The sequence below is a fragment of the Lichenostomus cassidix genome, chromosome 15, assembly GCF_008360975.1.
Source record: "Lichenostomus cassidix isolate B80296 chromosome 15, HeHo_3.0, whole genome shotgun sequence".
Taxonomy (NCBI): domain Eukaryota; kingdom Metazoa; phylum Chordata; class Aves; order Passeriformes; family Meliphagidae; genus Lichenostomus; species Lichenostomus cassidix.
Genome location: NC_139496.1, coordinates 2,310,315 through 2,331,467, shown reverse-complemented (window position 1 = coordinate 2,331,467; position 21,153 = coordinate 2,310,315). Strand labels below are relative to the sequence as shown.

At 41.6% G+C, this 21,153-nt stretch overlaps 1 protein-coding gene across 2 annotated transcripts in view; it reads right to left on the bottom strand.

Annotated features, from left to right (window-relative positions):
* Window positions 1-5,102: 5,102 nt before the first annotated feature.
* The window catches only part of SBNO1 (strawberry notch homolog 1), a 32,224-nt gene continuing 16,173 nt past the window's right edge, over window positions 5,103-21,153 (bottom strand). For both annotated transcript variants that reach the window (XM_085075412.1, XM_085075413.1), the window contains exons 11-32: window positions 20,831-20,966; window positions 20,647-20,752; window positions 19,330-19,483; window positions 19,059-19,241; window positions 18,760-18,857; window positions 17,931-18,082; window positions 17,193-17,390; window positions 16,744-16,914; window positions 16,486-16,655; window positions 15,605-15,736; window positions 14,329-14,464; window positions 13,789-13,901; window positions 13,626-13,697; window positions 13,077-13,176; window positions 12,488-12,562; window positions 12,232-12,378; window positions 12,059-12,153; window positions 11,836-11,928; window positions 11,277-11,414; window positions 10,676-10,752; window positions 9,734-9,927; window positions 5,103-8,837 (exon numbers count right to left, since the gene is read on the bottom strand). In XM_085075412.1, the coding sequence (XP_084931538.1) occupies window positions 8,695-8,837; window positions 9,734-9,927; window positions 10,676-10,752; window positions 11,277-11,414; window positions 11,836-11,928; window positions 12,059-12,153; window positions 12,232-12,378; window positions 12,488-12,562; window positions 13,077-13,176; window positions 13,626-13,697; window positions 13,789-13,901; window positions 14,329-14,464; window positions 15,605-15,736; window positions 16,486-16,655; window positions 16,744-16,914; window positions 17,193-17,390; window positions 17,931-18,082; window positions 18,760-18,857; window positions 19,059-19,241; window positions 19,330-19,483; window positions 20,647-20,752; window positions 20,831-20,966 (2,883 nt within the window). In that variant the 3' untranslated portion in view covers window positions 5,103-8,694. The remainder of the gene's footprint in view (window positions 8,838-9,733; window positions 9,928-10,675; window positions 10,753-11,276; window positions 11,415-11,835; window positions 11,929-12,058; window positions 12,154-12,231; window positions 12,379-12,487; window positions 12,563-13,076; window positions 13,177-13,625; window positions 13,698-13,788; window positions 13,902-14,328; window positions 14,465-15,604; window positions 15,737-16,485; window positions 16,656-16,743; window positions 16,915-17,192; window positions 17,391-17,930; window positions 18,083-18,759; window positions 18,858-19,058; window positions 19,242-19,329; window positions 19,484-20,646; window positions 20,753-20,830; window positions 20,967-21,153) is intronic.

The following is a 21,153-nucleotide window of genomic DNA, read 5'->3' as shown; positions in this document are numbered from 1 at the left end:
TTCCCTCCCACTCCTGAGCCCTTGAAGGCTGTGCCAAGGAGTGAGCTGGCACTGCTGCGCTGCGGCACAGCCCTGCCTCTGCCTCCCTCCCCACACTGCTGTGGGCCCGGGGCAGGGAATACCCCACCCTTTGGCTGGGGCAGAGGAGGCTCCGAGACTTGCTTTCATCCCAGCCCTGTCTGGGAAAGCTCCTGAACCTGCTCTGCGTCTGGGAGCACAGGAATCCACAGCAAAGCTGAGTGTTGGCTTGCCTGAAGTGATTCCTGAAGGCAGGCTGGTGTCAAACACCCCATGTACATGTGAAATAATCATCCACGTGGCACCTGTGAGGGCTGAAGATTCAAATCACAGTTTGGAGGGACACATTGGGGTTAAGCCCCACAGAAAACCTTCCCAGTGCAAAGCAAGTGTCACCAGTGTCACGAGCAGTGTCATATGCCTGAAACAATCAGAAGCACAAACACCTCTGTCCCTCAGAGCCTCCTTGCAACACCAACTGTGGAGCCTGATGGGAGCATCCCTAATTGTTTTGTTACTGGTCATTTGAGCAAAGGAAGTGGAGAAGAGAGTGGAAGCAAAGCTCAGGGCTGGAAAATGGAAATGACTGTGAGGAAAGGAATGTGGAGCTTCACAACAACTCAGAGCTGTCGGGGGAGAGAAGAGCAGGGTGAAGGGGGAAGGAGGAAAAGCAGGAGGTAAATCACCGTGACAGGACAGCACAGTCTCTGGAGTGCTACATGCCATGTGTGGCACGGGAGGCTCCTCGGTGTCTCTGCCGGTGCCATACAGCCCTCGGCTGGCACTGCCGGGCACAGCACTTCCTTCCCTCACCAGGCCAGAGCCCAGACACAGCTTTTGCCAGGATGAGTCTAACACGTCTGCTGAGCTCCTGCCCCAGGACACTGCTCAGAGCAGAAGGGAGAGCCCTGAAATCCCTTGCCAAGCTGGTGTCTGTGTATGAGGATCAGTGGTGTGAAGTCTCTGTGCCCAGCCCTGCGAGAGTGTGGGTGCAGAGTCGTGCAGTGCCAATTCGCTCTCCCGGTGGAGGCAGTGGGACAGGGTGATGCTAAACACGAAGTATTTTTAGAGAGCCAAACGATCAAACTCTGCCTAAACCTTTACCTGAAGAGTGACAGCAGCCTCCTGCCCCGGAACACTGCCTACAAACCCCTTCTTCCCCCTACAAAATCAAAAAGGGGAGGCTGTGGGGTTTCCCCAGATCTCTTGGAGTGGACACAGTGTGGGTCTTCCCCACAGAGCCATGGGCCAGACAGCTGCCCCGGCAGATGCTGCAGCCCGGCAGCCACCTCGCTGTCCCCCTGTGCTCTGTGTGCACAGAGAGGGAGGGACAATCCCGGATGTGAAGGATTTACAGCCCTGGCAGGCGCTGGTGACGGCCGATAGCGCGGTCGGGAATTTAAATAGTGCAGTCTGAAGCCGAGCCTTGCCAGCGATCGAACACCGAGGCAGAGCTACAAGCCCAAGGCAGAGTCCCCAGGCCCTGCCATGTGGCCCCAAAGGGGCTGCAGGAGGCCAGGCCAGGCCGTGGCATCCTCTCCAGGAGCCTCCCTTCTCCGGGAGCTCGTGTGCCTGGGATGGGCTTTTCTCTTGACGTGGAACGGAGGAAATCAGAATTGTTCAAGTCCACCCTGGGAAGCAGCAAAGGGCTAGTGGGATGCGTGTGGCTCAGCAGCCTGAGCTGGGGAGAGCAGAACTGGGGGAGCTCAGTTTACTGCTTCAGTAAAGCAGGCAGGAGCTGTCAGCAGGTAAATCTTGATCCTGAGTGCTGCCTGTGCAGAGCAGCACTACCCTATCCCTATCCCAAATCTCCCACACGGAGAGGTAAAACTGGGAATTGTGGAGACCAGCTGCAGGCCCAGCTCTTCACTGTTCCATTCCTCCCACCCACTTTTGTATTCCCTCCAAGAAACTCCAGGAGAGACCTCACCCAGGAGAGATTAAATCACTTGCACCCTCGTTTGTGATTTAACTCACTCCGGCTAAGCTGATAGAGAGCTCTGCTTCAAGCCCCGCAACTCACTGTGCATTTAGCAGGCAAAGTTGGTTCCTTCACTTTATAAACGTGGAAGAAACATACAAGCCAGACCTGGACTTCCAAGGCAAGAAGCTGTTGGCTCATGAGCTGCCTTGCTGGCATTTTTAAGGTGTATTATTTACATGCTGGAAAGGAGCCAACCAAAACCTCTCTTAAGAAATTTCTCCCTTACTTACAGAACAAAGTCTACTGCTTTGTGAAAATGAATAATTAAATTCTGAGGTTTGGGCATCTTCATTTATTGCTGAATTGGCAATAAATCACTTTTGGCATCATCACTTTTCCAGATTTGGGGAAGATGAGAATTAAAGTCAATGTTAAATGATGTACAAAAGTAAGATTAGTCTGTTTACCCCAGACTAACTCTTTGGATAAAGGAAAACTATTTGCATGCTTTGCATAAAATATGCATAAAATATGAAATTCATACTTTCCAATCTTGATACAATTTTTATAAACCGTCCTCTCTTTTTTAAGCCCAACACAATTAGCACTTGGGAGAATGTTGTGAATCTGCTCTTAACTACCAATAAAAGCAGTTTAATTAACCAGTGACATTAACCAGGTTAAGTGCCAGGATTCAAGTGGATTGAAAGAAAAGCTGTTTGGATCACTACAACATGACTTCTGCAAGTCTGAGGGATCCTAAAATGGCGTGACAAGGAGTGTGTTTAATATACGTAGATGTGTTGCTGAAAGGCATTCCAGCATCGCTGTGGGCAAGTTTCAGAACAGAAAATTAAAAGGGGGAAAAAAAAAAAACCCAACATAGCAAAGTTTAATCTATTTAACAATTTTTTACCAAAAAAGAAAGAACTGAGTACAGAATCCATCATATTTCAGTTTGCCATTTTTGGGGGTATAAATCTTTCTAAACACTGCTGATGTTTTACTGCTGGGCACTCTGAGTCCTGCTGCCCTGGGGACAGTTGGCACACGCTGGTGTTGGCTGCTGGAGTGGGGAACGCAGGGCACAGCACAACCCCACACTGCAGGATGGAGCCTTTCAGCTTGGCAAAGATCCCCAGTTAGGGCAGGCAATAAAAACAACTCACACACCTCAGCTGAAATCCTACGTGGCTTTGGAATTTTGTCACCTTGGACTGTTAAAGGTGGAGACTGAAGAAGTACTAATAGCAAAGCCCTACTTAAAAAAATCAGTGTATCCTTTGTGCAGAGGCAGATTCCCAGTGAGTTATTGCAGGGTTGGGGTACAGGGGAAGGTGCCGAGGCAGCGAACACCCACCTCCAATAAAACTCAATATGTCAATGACTGAAAAATAAATCAAATTACTTGGCAAATAAAAATGTGATTCTGTGCCTGCAAGGAAGCTGGCATTTTCCTGGTTATCTTCTCCAAGCCAGGAAGCAGAGACATAAATATGTATGTCATCAGAAATGGCAGCAGAAATGTCTCTTTATCCTTCCCAGTGCAAATCAAGTGTAGGAAAACTACTCCTCCGCAGAGGTCCCTCTCACTGAAGTGATGCCCTAAGCACAGCTAAGTTCAGAGACACCAACCAAACTCAGCTCTTAAAAAATAAAATGTAGCACACATTGGTTCAGGTATTAACACTGCAGGACATCGCTTAAATCTGAATATACTTCTAAATTTTGGTTGAGTTGCCTGTTTTAAGCACACCAAATGCTTTTCTTTGAGTTTCCACTCAGAAATCTCAGCATCCTCCACACACAGGGTGCCGAGTTGATAGGAACCTGGATATTGGTTCAGGACACAGTAGGCAAAAAATTTCTTACACAAGTTTTGGCCTCAGCTTAACCCAGTCCAGTTTCTATTCTTGAATCTTAGTGGTGCCTCGAACTTCTTTCACTCAAAAATTATTTTGGCCCAAAATAAAGAAATAGCAAAGCACATCAGGTCAAGGAAGTTCTTGCCAGGTTTTTACACAACAAGCTTTTAGGGGGAACCTGCCTGCAGCTGGTATAACTGGGGCTGAGAAATAGATACTTCTAGCCTTTTCTTCCCTGTTTTTCAAACCCATGCTACAACCTAAGCAGCACCTGAGGCTGATGCTGTTCCCAGGGAAGTGTCAGTCTCGAGGATTCCCATGTCTCACTCTGCTTGGGCACGTTTGTGGTTGTGTTCCTTTGTTCCTCCTGCCAGCTCTGTCCCTCTCCAGCCCCACATGGACCCAAAGGCTGCAGCTGCCAGCACTGACACCACCACCCCCAATCGTTCTCAACATTCCCCGTTTAGAGCCTGTAGTGACCACAGAAACTACCAGAAGTGCTTTGCTGCTATTTGCAGCTGGATAATTCTTATCCTGACTCTGGTCAGCAGATTTGGCAAGCCACTTAATTCAGGGAACAACTACATGGACACAGCCCTTCCCTGCAGCTGGGGAAGGGCCAAACTCACAGGACAGTTGCTGGAAGCTTCAAGGGCTAAGTAAGAGACAATTAATGGGATTTCTTATTAATCACCAATTTGGATATAAATATATTATTTTTACCTGGCAATTAAAAACATGTACTATTTTTTTCCAAGGTAAGAAAGTTCCATTACCTTCAGTTTGCACATTCAGAGATGACAGGAAGCTCAAAATTTTCCCAGGCAATGTGCTACAATAGACACATTTTTTCTGCTCTCAAATCACCACCATCCTAGAGTGGTTTTAAGACAGTTCACATTTAATGTGAATGCAGTAATATACTTTGATATGTTAGGACAGGGGGTAGAACTTAATTCTAGAACTCTGATTGTTGGAGCTCACTGAATCCACAGTTGGAGATACCAATAAGTGGAATAGAAATGTTTCCAAGATTAAAGCTCAAGATCTGAAACACTGAAAAGACTGAAGGCAACAATGTCCATGAAAACTCAAATATTTGTTTCTGATACAGGCACTAAGTGAATAGTGCATCACTGAAAGACACCGGGTTCATTTCTCTCAAGAGAATGAATTATACACCAAAAATAAAAGAAAAAAACCCACAGCATCAAAAGGATCATGGGAGACGGACAACAGAGTTTTGAAAAAAATGATGACAACGCATAACATCTACAATGTACACACACACCCTGGAAGGTTTATATATGCTCTATATGTATTTCAAAGTACACACAAGCTGCCCACGTGGCAGGTTGAGAAAATAGGAATACATCTTGGGAAGGTCATGAAGGATAAAACCACAGAGGAAAACAAGAGTTATTTACATTCAATAATTCAGTAGCCTTTAACACCTCTATATACAAACAGGCTCTATATATGTACAGACTGCGCTGGGAGCCGAGTGAAGTTATTCCAAACACAAAAGAAAATACAAAACCCCTTTGATAATTCACTTGAACAAGCGTTTACAGGTTGCAGAGATTTCTCCATTTACAAAGAAAATACTACACATGGAACAGAGAACTCGCATCTTTGGGGAACTTTAAGTCCTTACAAGAGGTGTGTGTTCCCAGTGAATCACACAGCCACTAGAAAAAGTGGAATATTCGCTATGCAAGGAGGTTTTTAGAGGGTTATAATTGCATTTATCATGCCAGACATATCTTAATTATGAAACTAATTAACAAGTCATAATTTAGTTGCTGTCAAGGGACAGTTAAAAAAAAGAAAATCCAAAATTTGGGTTTTCAATTCCCAAATCAACTTAAATATGTACCTTCCCCTTCTGCAGCACAATTCCAAAATCCACAAAGTATAGATGTTGCTGCCATTTTACACATAGCATTGCCTGTTACCAGAGCCCTCTGTCCTTTATAGGTTTTATACCCATTTCAGATGTACAAAGCATTTTGTACTTCATTTTGTACAAAGCAGATCAATACCCCACAAGCAGGAAAATACAGAGACCACCTTTGTCTGGCCTGGTAATTTATGATGTGACAATTGGTCTCTTTTTCCTCCCCAGGAGGATGTTGGTCTCCCAGGCAGTGCTGCAAAGGGACACCACTCACTGTTCCTTACCCCATCCGGAGCTATTTATATTTCTTTTCTCCCCAAGCTTTAGCAGCAGCTCATGCAGGGAACAAATACCGAAATCCACACCTCAAGCACCGAGTAGGAATTTTCAACAGAGAAAACATTGCCGTAGCTTGAAGGCTGTTTTCTTTTTTTGATGTTAATTTTTAAGATGTTACAACAGTCCAGAGCCATGGCTGCAGCTGTGTTAGTAACAGGAGGGCAAAGCCAAGGCAGTGATGGTGCAAGGAGCAGAGAGCAGCCAAAGGAGAGCAAGTAGAGGAATGCATTTCTGGAACAGGAACAGTTCTTATGGATCATGGAAATACTGTCAGCTTTTTTCCTCTCCAGAGGACACAAGTCCGTGGGAAGTTTAGAAGGTTGAAACAAAATAGTGTGGTTTGTTCATCAATACAGGGAATATATTTGCTCATCCCAACAACAAAAGTGAGCACACCAGGCTGAGAAGAGCACTTAGGAACTGAGTGTATTTAAATCATTATTTAAAAAAAAATTAAAAATCACTAATTGTGAATCTACCACTTCCAGAACCATTTTACTAAGGATCAAGACCTAAAATGTTATGTTACCATCTCAGATGGTAGAAGTTTCTACAGCAAATAACAATTAAGCAGCAGAGACAGGGCACTCCTCACACAGCCTGTGTTACTGGCAGTTTGGTTCGCTGTCTGCTGCAGTAGTAATCTGTCAACACACTGCTCAAAATCCCAGCCCTGCTCCTGGAATGGATGCCAAATACATCCACTGGTGGGTACAGAACACAGGAACAGCCTCCCCCACACCCTGTGCTCTACAGTTTGCCAGGCCATAATCAGCTCTCAGTGCTATGACAGCACTCAGGCACCTTTCCCTTGCTCCCAGCAGACTGAAAATCCCCCAACACTGACCACCTGCATTCCAGCTATTTACAGAGATGCAACGGGGAGCAGATCTGGAACAAATCCTTTGCATTTCCAGTTAGTCCCAAGCATGAGCAGGGCATTCCTCCCTCCTGACCAGTTCAGGCTGGGAGCTGAAGGAAGTGGGCAAACTTCCTTCTCTGTGACCACACCGAGCTGCCGGCATAGGCAGTGTTAACTGAGCCTGAGAAGCAGTAATTCCATAAAGGAATCCACTTCAGCCTCAAGTTGTGGAACTTTTGTCCTGCTCTTTCTTACCCTTGAGTGGCTCACCGAGTGCTTCAGAGGTGCCACACCTGCAGCGATCCTGCTCTGGCAGCTGAGCCTTCCTTAAAATACACATGGGAGGTTTAAACAGAGTTTAGTTCTTGCCTCATTAGCGAGTTCAGCCGAGAGATTTGGGCTGCAAGACAGAAGCCTGGTTAGAGCAGCCTGAAACATGCCAAGTCCTGTCGAATTCCAATTGTACAGACTTGTTAGTTTTTTTGGAATATGGTGATTGCCTAAACAAGACTCCACTTCTTGTTAGTACAATAACTTTTATTTGACATCTACAAGATCATTATCTTGTAGTTTTTTGGACAGGTTTATACAATCTCAATTTTTCAATAGTGCAACCTGTGCAAGCAAGAAATGACAAACATTGTCCTTCACTTTCTTATAAACATCTACTATTATAGGCAAAACAAAACTTACCCATATTATAGATAAGTGACTATTCACATTTGTACATTACAATTTCTTTTAAACAGCTCCAGATAAACTCTACAATGTCTTACAACATATTAAACAGTATTCAAGTTACTGGGTAACAGAAACAGCACATACAGCGGAACCCTCAAGTGTTTCCCATTCTCTAATTTACAGCTCAAGTAAGGTTTCATCTTACAAGTGACAAATTAAATTACGTTAATGAAGTAAAAAATATAAGATTGTATGCGAGATGGAAGTGAATTTGCACTTAAGTTTCCATAACCACCTCAGATTAAGGAAATGCTTCAATTTAAGGAAAACAGGCATCCAGCCATCTTTGCAGTACACATTAGGAATACCATTAATACATTAAAAATGAACTAATTTTAATTTAAGATGTTTATCACAAAAAGAACATGTTGTAGACTCAAATATATAATTCCCAGGAGAGAACCAGAAAAAATGCAACACCTGGGTATAAACACTATAAAAATGCAATAACCAATGCTGTACAACTAAGATTGTGTTTCTCTCTGAATTCCTGTCTCATGTGTTTATCCTGTCCATGCCCGTTTCCAAAGACATGCACTGTCAAACAGAAACTGGGAAGGAACCTGAATGCATGATGTGCAACCTCTAGGTTTCATGCTTTTATAAACTCAAATTGAAGAGAAAAACCCAATATATTTTTCTATATATATACTCAATACATGCATTCGAGATCTCCCACAGCAATGGCATCGATGCACTGCGTTAAACCCTGAGCACTGTATGACAAGATAAAAATAAAGCCTGCTTGGGGATTTTCAAGCATTTTCAAACAAATTGTGGTTTGTAGCTTAAAAGGCCAAAAGTAAAAGCAAACAGGAAGCACTACAGAGAGCATAAGGAAAGACAGATGCACCACCATAAACAACTGCTGGCTTTCAGTTCTACCAACCTTTTTAGATCTCTTTATTCCCAAAGTATTTGAGAGCACACAACTGAACTGAAAAAGTTATATTTCTTTGGAATCTGTCCCTGATTTTTTATGCAAGTGATATGCTTTTACAGCCTTTTCCTCAAACACCAAAGTCAACACCTGTAGCTTGTCCTCTTATGCGTTGTTGAGGTTGGTGATGCTCTGGGGGTGGTGCTGCTGCCAGATCTGCTGCTGCTGCACTGCGAGCTGCTGCGACTGGTCGGACGTCGACAGGAGGTTCACGAGGGGCGACACACAATTTGCAGGAATGATCAAACCTGAGAACAGCAACACATCAATGGTTTCATGAACACACCAGCAGTTTTGTTCATTAAGACCTCTGGCTGATGATTTCACTGTTTAATTTACACAACGGTCAACAGCGACTGTTTCTGATGTCAGGTCTCATCAGCACAGCCACAAGTGCTGCTCCTCAGTCAGAGGTTCAGGTCTCTACATCCTTTAGGTTGTGAAGCAGGAGAGAAGTTTGTTTTTCCTGACAACAAATTTTTTTCTCATGTTACCTGCTGTCTCAAGAAGTCAGCTACTTTTGCTTTTCTAGTCTCAAAGAAGTTACATCACCATGAAAGTTTAAACATGAAAAAAACTACTTCCAACATCCTACAAAACTGTTACTAGAGGAGGAATTGCCATGATATTGGCACATCCACAGGAAGCCCACATTTAAAAAAAGCATTTGGAGACTTTGTCCTCTGATGTCCTCCCTGTTTTGAGGGCTTCACTACGAGGTTAAGCAAAAAGACAATCACCTTCAAGTCATTCTACACACTTTCAGTAGCTCAAAAACCATGAAAACAATTATTTCAAAGGCCTGCTATTCTTTGCCAGAAGTGGGGGAAAAGTGGAGCCATTATGATGTCAAGGTAGCTTGGCTGGAGCAGGCAGTGTATGATGTTTTTGCTGGTAGTAAATCAAAAGAACTGAGAGATGAAGTGTTCCAAAGCCTGGCTGAAAAAGAAACCTGCCTCAACAGTGTTTGCTCTATACTGTATTATATAGTTGAAGATTTCTCCAGCTGCACAGCAGACAAGCCTGTTCTCTTTTAAGCACCTTCACACAAACTCAGCCATGTGGCTGTCAACACAGAGCAACTCACCAGTTACAACCATCCCCTGCTCCAAGGTGGCAGCAGAGGAGCAGAGTTTGCACCTACCTACGATCCTCTGCCCATCTTCTGTCCTTAGGCGAACGATTTGCATTTTCACATTTGTGCCACTCACAGAGGCCAGGACTCCTTCCACCTTTGTCCACACGCTCAGCACGGAGCCACACAGCACGTAGTAGGTTCGGCAGCGGAGCCCAACCTCACACACCAGTCCCAGGCCTGCCTTCTTACAGTTGCCTCTCCTACAGACAGAGAGAAAAGCTTTCAAAACCATTCTGCCGACAAAAGTATCAAATTTCATTAAAGATGAGACTTGAAGATATTTAACATACATTCAGAGTCAAGCAAGGGCTGCAAGTACACACTAAGGGAAGGATACCTTGAGCACAGGTAATGGTAAAGCTTTGGGAAGAGCTGGCCTAGTTAAGCACAATTCTTCAGAATGCACAGACAAAGCTTTGAGTTAAAGATACCATCATTTAGGTCATCTGAGAGCTGGAGTATGTTACAGGACACTGGTATCTGATCAGGGTATTTCATAAGCGCCAATATTAATCTGAAACTTCTACCAGTTATGCTGTTCCTCAGGAATTCAGCCGTCAGCTGAGTTCAGACTCTCAAGAGGCAGCAGAGGAACAGCTGTTTCTGACATCCATCTCACCTCTAAACATTCCCCCCCAATAACATTTGAACTTTCAGACTACAATAATAGAACAGATTGAGACACTTTGAGCACAACCTGCTCCTGAGTCACTGTACTTCAACTGACTATAATTTATCCATTAGCATTCATCTCATGTATTAGGACTTTAGGGCAAGTGCAAAGCTCAATGTTTGCACTCAGAAGCTGGGTCATTTGACTGGTCATGGGACAATTTCCCTTAAGCAAGAAACAAGGCTTTACAGGAGTGAGAGGAGAACAGAAGCAGTGATAAACCAGTCCAAGTGAAATAGTTTCAATTACAGCATCATGTTCACACAAACACTGACCAGTAGGCATGAGTGCAGGTGTCTGCAGAGGAGTTGTACTGCTCCAGCCAGTGTGGCAGAGCATCCTCAGAAGGTACCTGCAAGAGTCATGCAAAGTGGGAATAAAGTAAAACACATCAAAACTTACACAGAACAAAAGCAATTTGATCTTTACCATGAGAAAGGAGGAGGCACCAATATGATGATAGTGTAGAGAGGTACAGCATCCTACATTATAATAATTTCAAACTATCTATCTCAAAGGATGAGCAAAATGCTTAAACACCACAGAAGCTCTGAGCATTGTCAATAATCAATCTGATCTGAGTTTCCACAGGTTCTCACAAATTCAACACTTGCTAGACCCTAAGGAACCTCATTTTCTATTACCACACCACAGATAATTTACATTCAGAAAGCAGTTCAGAAATGGATACAGGAATGCCAAAATCATGTAGACCTGCTTAAAAAGACCCAAATAAAAGCTCTGCTCTGGAGAAAGAAGCCTAGTTTTTGACTTGCCAAAATTATACCTAAATACAAAAAAAAAACCCAAAGAAAGCCCTTTATAACTATTTCCAAACTTTTCTAAGTTAAAAACAAGAATAATTTTAACAATTACCTTCTTGTATTTCTTTTTCAGGTCTGCACATGTTTCTAGTTTGAGTTGTTTCCCAGTATTTGGTCTGTATATTAAAAAAAGCTTCTTTTTAGGATTCACTTCTTTTACTAGAATTGCTGTTTTCTTGTTATTTCTTATCTGGAAAAAAAAAGACAAACCAAAAACTTCCTAAATTAAAACATCATCATAGTATCTGTTTAAGTGATTCCACATTGAGATCTTTACAGAGTAGTAAGAGTGGGTAATAATACAACCAAGGACAATAATACACCTTTAGAACAGAGTAATCCACATTATCGTCACAGCTTTTCCTCACAGTGAAACAGTAAGGTTTCCTGATGCAGATATTTAAATAAAAGCTATGAACTTGGGCTTATATTCCTATCAGAAAATACCCTGCACAGGTAAAAGGGAGAATTTCATGCTCAACATTATAAACAAACTTAAGATGAATTTTAATGTAAGACTCAAAGAATTTTGCAAAACTGAACAAGTAAGTTTCTCAGTTTAGCCCCCAAAACCTTCTCTGAACATAATGCAAGAGACAGAAGAATCTCACCTGTAGTGATAAATAAAATCCATCATCTGGACCTGTCTGTTCTGCCCACATCTTTGTTGCTTCATCCCAAGACATTCCTCTCTCCACACTGATCTAGAAGGGAGCAGCACAGGATAGTTATTTGAGTGGGAACAGAGTTTAAAAGAGTTACATGCACAGGAATTGTAAAAACTTACTGACAAATTTCATTAGTTCCTACAGAGATGATACAGGATTAACTTACTGTGTACAGCTCTACATGTCCAGAGGTAGAATATCCAGGAGTTAAAAACTTCTTAACATCTGCCTTCCTTACTTTCTCGTCCCCAGAGCCCAAATCTAAAAAGGAAAGCAGAGAGTTATTCTGTTGCTCTGTTCCCACTCAAGTTCAAGAGCACTGTGGAATTATTTACTCACCTAAGATGCCCATGTCGTATCTTCCATTCTTTTTAGCATTTTGAATAACTGCATTTAACGTGTCAGAGAAGTACTGGAACAAAGCATTCTGCTGATGGACTTCCATACCAAGAATTCGATTCAGAAATTTCCCTATATTGTTGTAATCTTAAAAAAAGAATAAAAAATACATGTATTAGGTCAAGAATTAAGGTTGATTATCAGGATATAAGATATTCCTAGGGACATTCCACAGATACACTGAACATCCAAGTACCTTTATCAAGCGTTAGTATTCCAGATCTGTCTTCTACATTTATCAAGCCTACGCCAATCAATCCCTGACGAACATCTAGGAAAGAGAAAGAAGTTAAATCATAGCTGCTTTGCCATCTAAAAATAACCCAATGAAGTAACAGCTTGTTTAGCCATAGGATCCAATTCCAAAGCCTCTGACACCCCTCACTTCCCATTACTTGCAGTTTTTATCTAATAGATCAATAAGCAAGACACAGCTTTGCCTTTTGTCTCTCCAGGAAGCACAGGCAGGGGAAAGCACCAATGGCACCAGGCATGAGAACAAGATACTACACCAGGTAATGGGAAAATGAAGGTAAGGAACTGTATATAAAACTCTGGGGCAAAGCAGATACAGAACATTCCTTCTATTGAGAGTTCACAGATCTGATTTCATAAGTGAACTTCAACATTCAAGCCACGTGCACAGACTCTCACTGGGTGTTACTCCCTCCCATCTGTCTCAGCTAATAATTTTAAATCATAATGATATTTTATAGCTCTAAAATTACTTAGATTTTTTGCATACTGGAGATGGATCAAAAGGTGCAGCCAAGGCACTATCTTACCTTTGAAGAAGTCTCCAGGAAAATCAGGAGGAGGTGAGACCATTGGGGAGTCCAAGTTCACAATGGATTTCATAACAATCTCCAAAGCATTTCTGCCATACTGTGTAAGAAAAAAAATGCTCTATCAATGCCATCCAGTGTTTGTGCCTCAGCCCCAGGCACACATGGTTTAACAAGTATTTGTAATTCACAATGAAAAGCTTTTCTGTGCAATAGTGAAGGGAATTGTTTATTACCTTTATGTAGTCTAGTTTATAACTGAAAACAGCCCAGTCTTAATTTTTAATTAGAACTGCCACATTAATCTTTCATTGTGGCTTAAAGGACACACACCATTTACTTAAGACTTTGATTGTTTGCAAAAGCAGAAAAGTGATTTACACACATGTTCCACATGGCTTCACAAACAGAATTATGGGTTACACAAAGTGGCCTTCCATCAGAAATTGATACAGTTAAAGGTAAGGGATGGAAAAGAACCTTCCTCAACAGGTCATTTGTGGAATAAGCACCACAGCATCAGTTCTCCAACAGAAATAAAATTGTTACCTTGTTGTCAAAGTTGAATCTGCTGAGGTCTCGAGTTTCTGTGGCTCGTCTGTCCCCGTGGGTGAGGGCTCCCTGTTAAACACCATTGTCATTAAACAAAACTTCTAAGAAATCTAACTTGCATTTTCTGAAATGAAGGATCTGATCTCTTGAAACACCTTACCAAGCTCTCCAGTCTTTTTGCAACTATAGATGCAAATCTTTGCTCTCCTGCCAGTTCAGAAATGAGGAACACATACTCTGGAGCAGTCACTTGGTTGGATCGATGAGTTCTTCCTGGATAATTAAGTAGAAGCATGTATGTTAAATAAATTCTACTTCATTGAATATCTCTAATAAAATATGAACTGTGTAGAGCAAGGAAAAAAGCTACAACTTAATCCTGCTTAAAATTAGTTTCTGCTGTAATACAGCAAACAGAAGGCAGCACACAGATTATTCTTAAAGTTGTGGCAACTTTTGTAAGACACTTTGTATGTGAATAAAACTCCAAAGCTGCAGCACAGCTTTTCTGCAAGGTTTCCTTCAAAACTCTCAAGACAACTAGCTATGACTACAGATAAAGCTGATTCTGTTCACAGGTAAAAAAGACTGGAGGGGTCCTTAGGAGGTTGTCTACTCAATCTGATGCTCCATGAGTTGGCACTAAGTTCAGTCAGTATTCCTGAGTCTGCTGGGGAAGGACACACAGTGAGTTATTTACCAAACTGCTGTATTGCTCTGTCGGCGCTCCACGGCAGCTCCAGGGTCATGTGAACTCTCCGCCTCTGGTTCTTGGCCCTGCGGTCTGCTTGCAGTGATATACCAGAGCTGGCAGCCTCTGAGATGATGGCAATGTTCTTTTATTGAGAAAAGAGATGTTAGTTAGCAATAAATCCAAGACCAAGCTTCAGTTTTCAGTCTCTACAAAAAAACCCCTCTTGTTTTACAACTACTACCAAACATGGGTCTGGAATGGTTTCACTGTTACTCACAAGGCAGAGGGAGGGCACAAACTCAGAAATCAGAGTTAGAAATGCTAATGAATTTCTCTGAGTGAAAGGAGTGGGTTTTGCTTTACCTTTCAAGAACAACTCCCTGTGCAAACAAACACTTGCCATCCCACAGGGGACATCTCCCTGACACTGGCCTGTACTTTAGAAGGAAAAAGGGAGTGACACAGATTTGCTCTAATGGCAAGCCACAGAAAAGACAAAATGTTGCTGCTAATGCTGTACAAGGAAAAGGATCCAGCCATTCCAGTGCCTGAATGCACTTTTCTTGAAAGAATGTAAATGTTTGGACTGAACAAGTCACAGGAACCCAAGTCTTTAACTTCAATTGTCACAAAGCACCACACAAGTTCCACACACAGTGACATTTACTCCATTTGCCCTCTTGTGGCAGCATGGCCCAAGTGAACCACTGGGAAGAGCTTCGCCACCACTTTTAACAGATGCAATTCTACCGTTATTCAGGTCAGGATTTTCTTTCAGAGTGCAGTGTAAAGGACAGAAGCCATCACTCCTCCCAGTGTTACTTCTCAATTCTTGTCAAGGTTAACAACCCCCACCTTTTCCCTTCAGCCCTCACTCTAAGTTTTCATACCAAGTCAGTGGTCTTCACTATTTCCCAGTTTAATTATTTCCTCTTGGAAGGAGAGAGAGGTGCACAATAACCCAGATCAACAAATCAAAGACATGAACCACAAATCTGCCTTTTAAACATGTATTGTTTTACAAAACCAGTTTAAAGGTGCCAGCTTTCAGTCTGGCATATGGGTGTGCATTAAGCACAGGCCTTCGAGGTCACCCAAACTACAGCCTGACCTTTAAACACACAGGGCTGCTGAACACACTGAATTGAAAAACAAAACACTCAGCAGTGAACTGAGGGTGCTTCTTAACTAGTACTTACAGTACCTGCAAGTCACTGTTGAATAGCTCATGTTACTATGGCATCTGGAACATTTTTCTACAGTCTATCTCCTCAAGGATTACCTTATCTCCATCCATGAACCTCTGCTTTTCTGTGATGTTCAGGATTTCAACGGGCACATCGAGTTCAGACCTTGACTCATAAGATATGCTGCCATCATCATTGCTCACCACTCTCCCTTTGCGGCCTGTCATCTTGGAAAGGGAACACAAGCTCATTGTAGCAATTCCAAAACTACCCCAGGACCAAAAGCTCCAAGCAATGTTATTTATCCATGTACCCACCTTAAAATAGAGTCAGTAATTTACTCCAAGTGCAGAACTACATTAGAGAATGTGGGTTATTTTTTGGCTGATGCCATTATCTGCTATGTGGAACACAACAGTGCAGATCTATGTAGGAATGTAGTATTATGCTACTGTTCATAAGGGATTTACCAGCAGCACTAAGAAAACAATCTAAACAGACAGCTTAGGCTGTCACTGATTTTAACAGGGACTTTTAAATCACAGTGATGCTGCTACCTGATAGAGACAGGTAGCTTAAAGACATGTTTCTGAAGTTACTGAGAAAGAGAGAATAATTAATCAGGCTTTTCGTTAACTCATAAAGGTTCTTAATCTCCACTGCCTTGGAGGATGAACTAAAGTTCTTGTCTGTTTAATACACACCAGCTGCAGACTGACTACAGCCAGTTAGAGAAACAGACCACAGTAACACGAAAGAGAAACTGGTGTGATTTACCCAACTGGAAACTATCAGATCTCAGCAATGATGTGTTTACCCACTCAGAGCTCCTCTGGTATTCTAACACAATCTCCAAGTTTCTCTTTCATTTAGAGGCATCCAGCTGAGTAAGCTCTACTCTCCTGAGATTACTGTCTAAAACTGATAAACAACCTCTTTAAAAACATTTTTTTTCTACATGTGAACACCAGCCTACCTCTGCAACATTTTCAGGACCACCCAGTTCATCTATAAGCTCATCCAGTGTATTAGGTGGAAGATCTTCAGCCAGCTTTTCCAGTTTATCCAGCAGCTCTTTCTTCATTTGTTGGGCCCTTTCAACAGCATCCTGACTTGTTACAAAGCTGCTGTTTGTGTTACTGTTTGCTGAAAGTTAAGAAAGACACTTTGAGATTTAGAATTTTATTGCCTAACTGCTAGGAAATGAATCAACATCAAAGAAAGTTGTTCTTACCAGACGTGTTGGTGCTAGAAGTGGTGGTTCCAACAGTGGAAGTGAAACAGCTGGGTCGTTTGGATCCCAGACCAGAGGCTAGTAAGGCACTTTGAATAGAATCTGGGTCTATGCTTTTCTTCTTTTTCTTTTCTTTATTTTTTTTATGCTCTTTTCTAATCAACCAGGGATCTGAAGTTAAATAAAAGTTTCAAACATTTACTAAACAGCCATACTTCCCTTTGAAAAAATACATTCTCATTGTATAAAGTGACGTAAAAAGGTCTGAATTCCAGGGTACAAAAATCTAATTGAATTTTCACATTCTACTACTAATTGCAGTCTCACTAGAGCTAAAATACATGCTTGGTAAACACTTATTTGTGGCTCACTGAAACATTTGGAAAGACTTTCTGCTTACTCTCTGCAAATATAGCTACTTGCTTGATGAAACACTTAAACTCTCTTACCATCTTCATCATCTTCACTGGATTCATCTCTGAATGGGTTGAAGTCATCATCGTCTCCAGAACTCAAAAATTTGGAGCTCTCATTGTCACTTTCTTCATTGTCTGAAGCATCAGACTCACTTTCACTCTCATCAGAGCTGCTACCAGCAAGGCCACCTGTTTTGCGAGCTTTTTTGGCTTCTCTGCTTATTTCTTCACCTAATTCCATCATCCCAAAACAAAAACAAGTTAGTTTAAACCTTCTAGTCTACACACTTCGAGGTTTGTTTTACCATACAAACTAGAAAAATATTCAACTTCTGACAACAGAATTAAAAGAATCTGTTTTAAGCAAGACCTCTCTCCCAAGTTTTTGATGATCACCTACTTTTAAGATAATCAGTTTGGGAAGGGGTGGTATTAGGCTTCTCTTTACTGAGTCCCAAGATAAAGTTATTTGAGTGACTACATCAGGAAGTGGTCTGATACATGGAAGGCATTTTGGGATATGGTTCCATAGCAGAGCAACACAATTTTGAGCAAAAAGTAACCAAAACTTGCAGGTTATATTGCTTCAGCAGCAGCTTTAACATCTATTAATGACAATCTCTAACAACAGTCTTTAGAGATGTGCAATACATCAATACATGATCTTTCATTGATGACTGTACAGATATTCCTTTTTTTCCCACCCCTCCAAAGTTCACTCTTAGGCAGCTCTGATGTTTCACTGTGGCAGAGTAGGAACTCAAGCATTACCTTTTCGTTTCTTTATTTTGTTCTCCTTGCAAGGGCTGTCTCGGGGTGAATTGTTATTACTTTGAGCAGTCAGGTCAATTCCCAACAAGCTAAACAGCTTCTTCCTGTCAGGAGCTGGAAAGTGCTTTTCAATAAGAGACTGGAATACTCCCCTGATTAAGAAAAAGAGGTTGCTCAGTGGAATTTGCATTTATTTAAAGTACAAACCTGTAACATTTAACAGCTTGTTTGACTTCTCTGAAGAATGACTCCTTGTGATTGCAGCTGGGCACTCTCTATATTATCACCCAGATTACTGTATTTATCACCTTCTTAAAAGCAGGAGACATTTATTTTACAGTGCTGTTATAACTTGTTGAATTTGTTTTTGGTAACAAGTGGTATTGCTACTGCTTTTTTTAATTGTTCCATTTAAGTAAAAGATTAAGTTAATTAATATCTTCAGCAAGGCAGCCTCAGGATTGGCTCTGATCCATCTGATCAAAGAGGGAAGTCATGGTCTGTAACTTGCTCTGGTGTAAATGCAGCACACACTTGGCAGGTCTTGCAGTTCTCCCAGTCTGAGAACAGTATGAGCTGTTCACACCTGAAAATGTCAGTTTGGAATGCCAGGAGAACTAGGAACTAACCAGTGCCTCACCTGAGCAATGCTGCCAGATTTTTGGTACAGGCAGTTTCAGTAAAGAACATCAGTGCTAAGGGATTCATTCCCACCTTTCTGTGCCCTGATCCATGTTTGACATGTAAAAGGACAAATCACTACACACACACACACTAAGCTGGATGAAAGTTAGCTTTGTAAAGAACAGTTTGAAAACTTCAGTCTTACTTTGCTGTAGAAACAAAGTCATTCAGTTCCCCACCACCTTCCTCCAAAGCTTCCAATGTTCTTGCTTCTCCTGTTGACTGCAGGCCAATGACAACACACTGAAGGACAAATGAATACCAGACACTGTCACTAGGACTGAGCTGTAAGTTTGTTTTGCCTGAATTTCTGCTCATCAGGTACCATAAAGTACAAAAGCATGCTACTACTATGGCTGAAAATATTTGTATTATATATAAAAAATTAATCTAATAGCTTTACCTTTAGGACAAATGTTTAAAAATAGGTCGTGATCAACTTACTTTGCCATTCTTGATTTCTTCCCGAGCCAGCTGCACCACCCTCTTCACCTTAGATGCTATGCAAAGGTACTTGAAAAACCTCTGGTGAGCTGACCAGAACTGACCCCACATGGACTTCTTCATTCGCTGCTCTGCATCAATGAGATCAGCTGCTTGCTGAAACCTCTCTCGAGCACTGACCCACTGAAAGAGAAAAAGGGCATTTAAGTTTTAAACAACTTCAACCTCTCAGAACTCGACAGAGAAAGCAAATTTAAAAAAGCATTCTTACCAGTTTCACAGATTTATTGTACATTTTAACATATTCCTGTGAGAGCAGAACTTCATCAATTTTGAAAGTTACACCTGAAAAACTCAGCTGTCTGGCTATGTACATTCCTCTCAGCTTCATATCCATAGCAACTATTTCCATGGCACCAACACCTCTAAAATGAAGGACAAATTAATTACATATTAGAATTTTCAAAAGCAAGGATTTTTTAAAAAATGCCCCAAAATGCAACCTCAAGTACTTTAGAAAAAACCAGCTTACAAATGTTTTCAGAATCATTTGAAATTTAGTCTTTACATAAAACTGTATCCCTGCCTTATTAAGTGTATCCCAAGAGCTCAGTTACTTTTTTTCCCAAATGATCTAGGCTGCATTAGGAGACAGTACCTTACAAACTGTAGCTGGTCCAAATATTAGCAAATTCTCACATTCTAATTTTATAAACTGCTGATTTAAAATAATACCAACAGGATGAAGTTACTCAGATTTATGCTGGTATGAAAGTTATTTAATTAGTAAGTAACTTCAGTTCTCTTCAACAGCAACACACCTTGAGCAATACCAGGAGGGCACAGAAGTCACCTGCAAAACAGGTGACTTTGCTACTCACAGGCTTGGGGCTCTAAGTTCATTATTGCTCATTTGATATGCGCTCAGTAATGAAGTGAGGCTACACTTGCAGAGTCCAGAAAAACCATGCATCATGTAGATGGTAAACAAGATGCATCCTAAGCCTTACTGTGGCATTCTGAAGTGTTCAAAATCCTTTTTAAGCAGGCAAAACAAGATGCTCGCCCACCACAGACTGCAGCTGCGGCGTTTTCCACTGACCTCTTACATTTAGTATTATTAGTATGTTCTGAAACACAAAGTACCTTGTAACAGCACAAAGAATTTCCCTGAACTGGGTTCTTATGCCAGTAAGCACAAGATTTCCTCCTGTTAAATTGCCTAAGATGAATGCATCAACGTTAGAGACCTTCTACAAATAGTGAGCCATTAACTACACTGAGCATACTCAGTACAATACAGGTGTTTTCATGGGGAACAGGAAAGTATTTTGCTGCCCTCACACCCACATTTTTGAGAGGGCTCTTTTCCTAGAAAGCTTTTAAAGCTCTCAACATTTTCTGTGAACAAGGGAAACATCTTATTTTTCACCACTTATGATAAATTACATTTCCGCTAGATTTAGAAGCCAGAGTTTTTAGTGTGACAGGACATCTTTGCAGAGGAATAGAAAGTGAAGACAAGGAGCTGGGGAGCACAGTCAGCCACAACCCCATGCATTCTTGATGTAGGCCTTTGAAATATTACCTTCTTTCAACAGCCTGAATAAAATCACTGAATTCCCTAAATGGAGTTCCTTCACCCCATATTCCAAGACGATTCATATATGCCATGTTTCTTGGCTCAGATGCACCTAGAAGAAAAACACAAGTCTGTACCAGTGCCTGCAAAACCCTACAGAGACATTTAATGCAAACACAGCAGTACATACCTGTGGCACTGGCATAAACAACCCTGGCTTTTGGAAGTTTATTTTGAAGTTCCAACACAGCCAGACCTGTTTTTGTTGGTTTTGATGAACCAACAGGACACAGATTCTTTGCTTTATGACACTCGTCAAATACGATCTGAACTGTAATTAAGGAAAAACTTTGTCCCACTTATTTTTAGAATTGGGAGCTAGAACAGAAGGCAAGAAAATCTACTACTTACAACAGGTGGCAGGTGGAAATAGTAAACTCAAGAAGACATTAGTCATTTTAACTAAAAATCTTGGAAAAATATTTAGATGGTAAGTATTTAAGAGCAAAATTG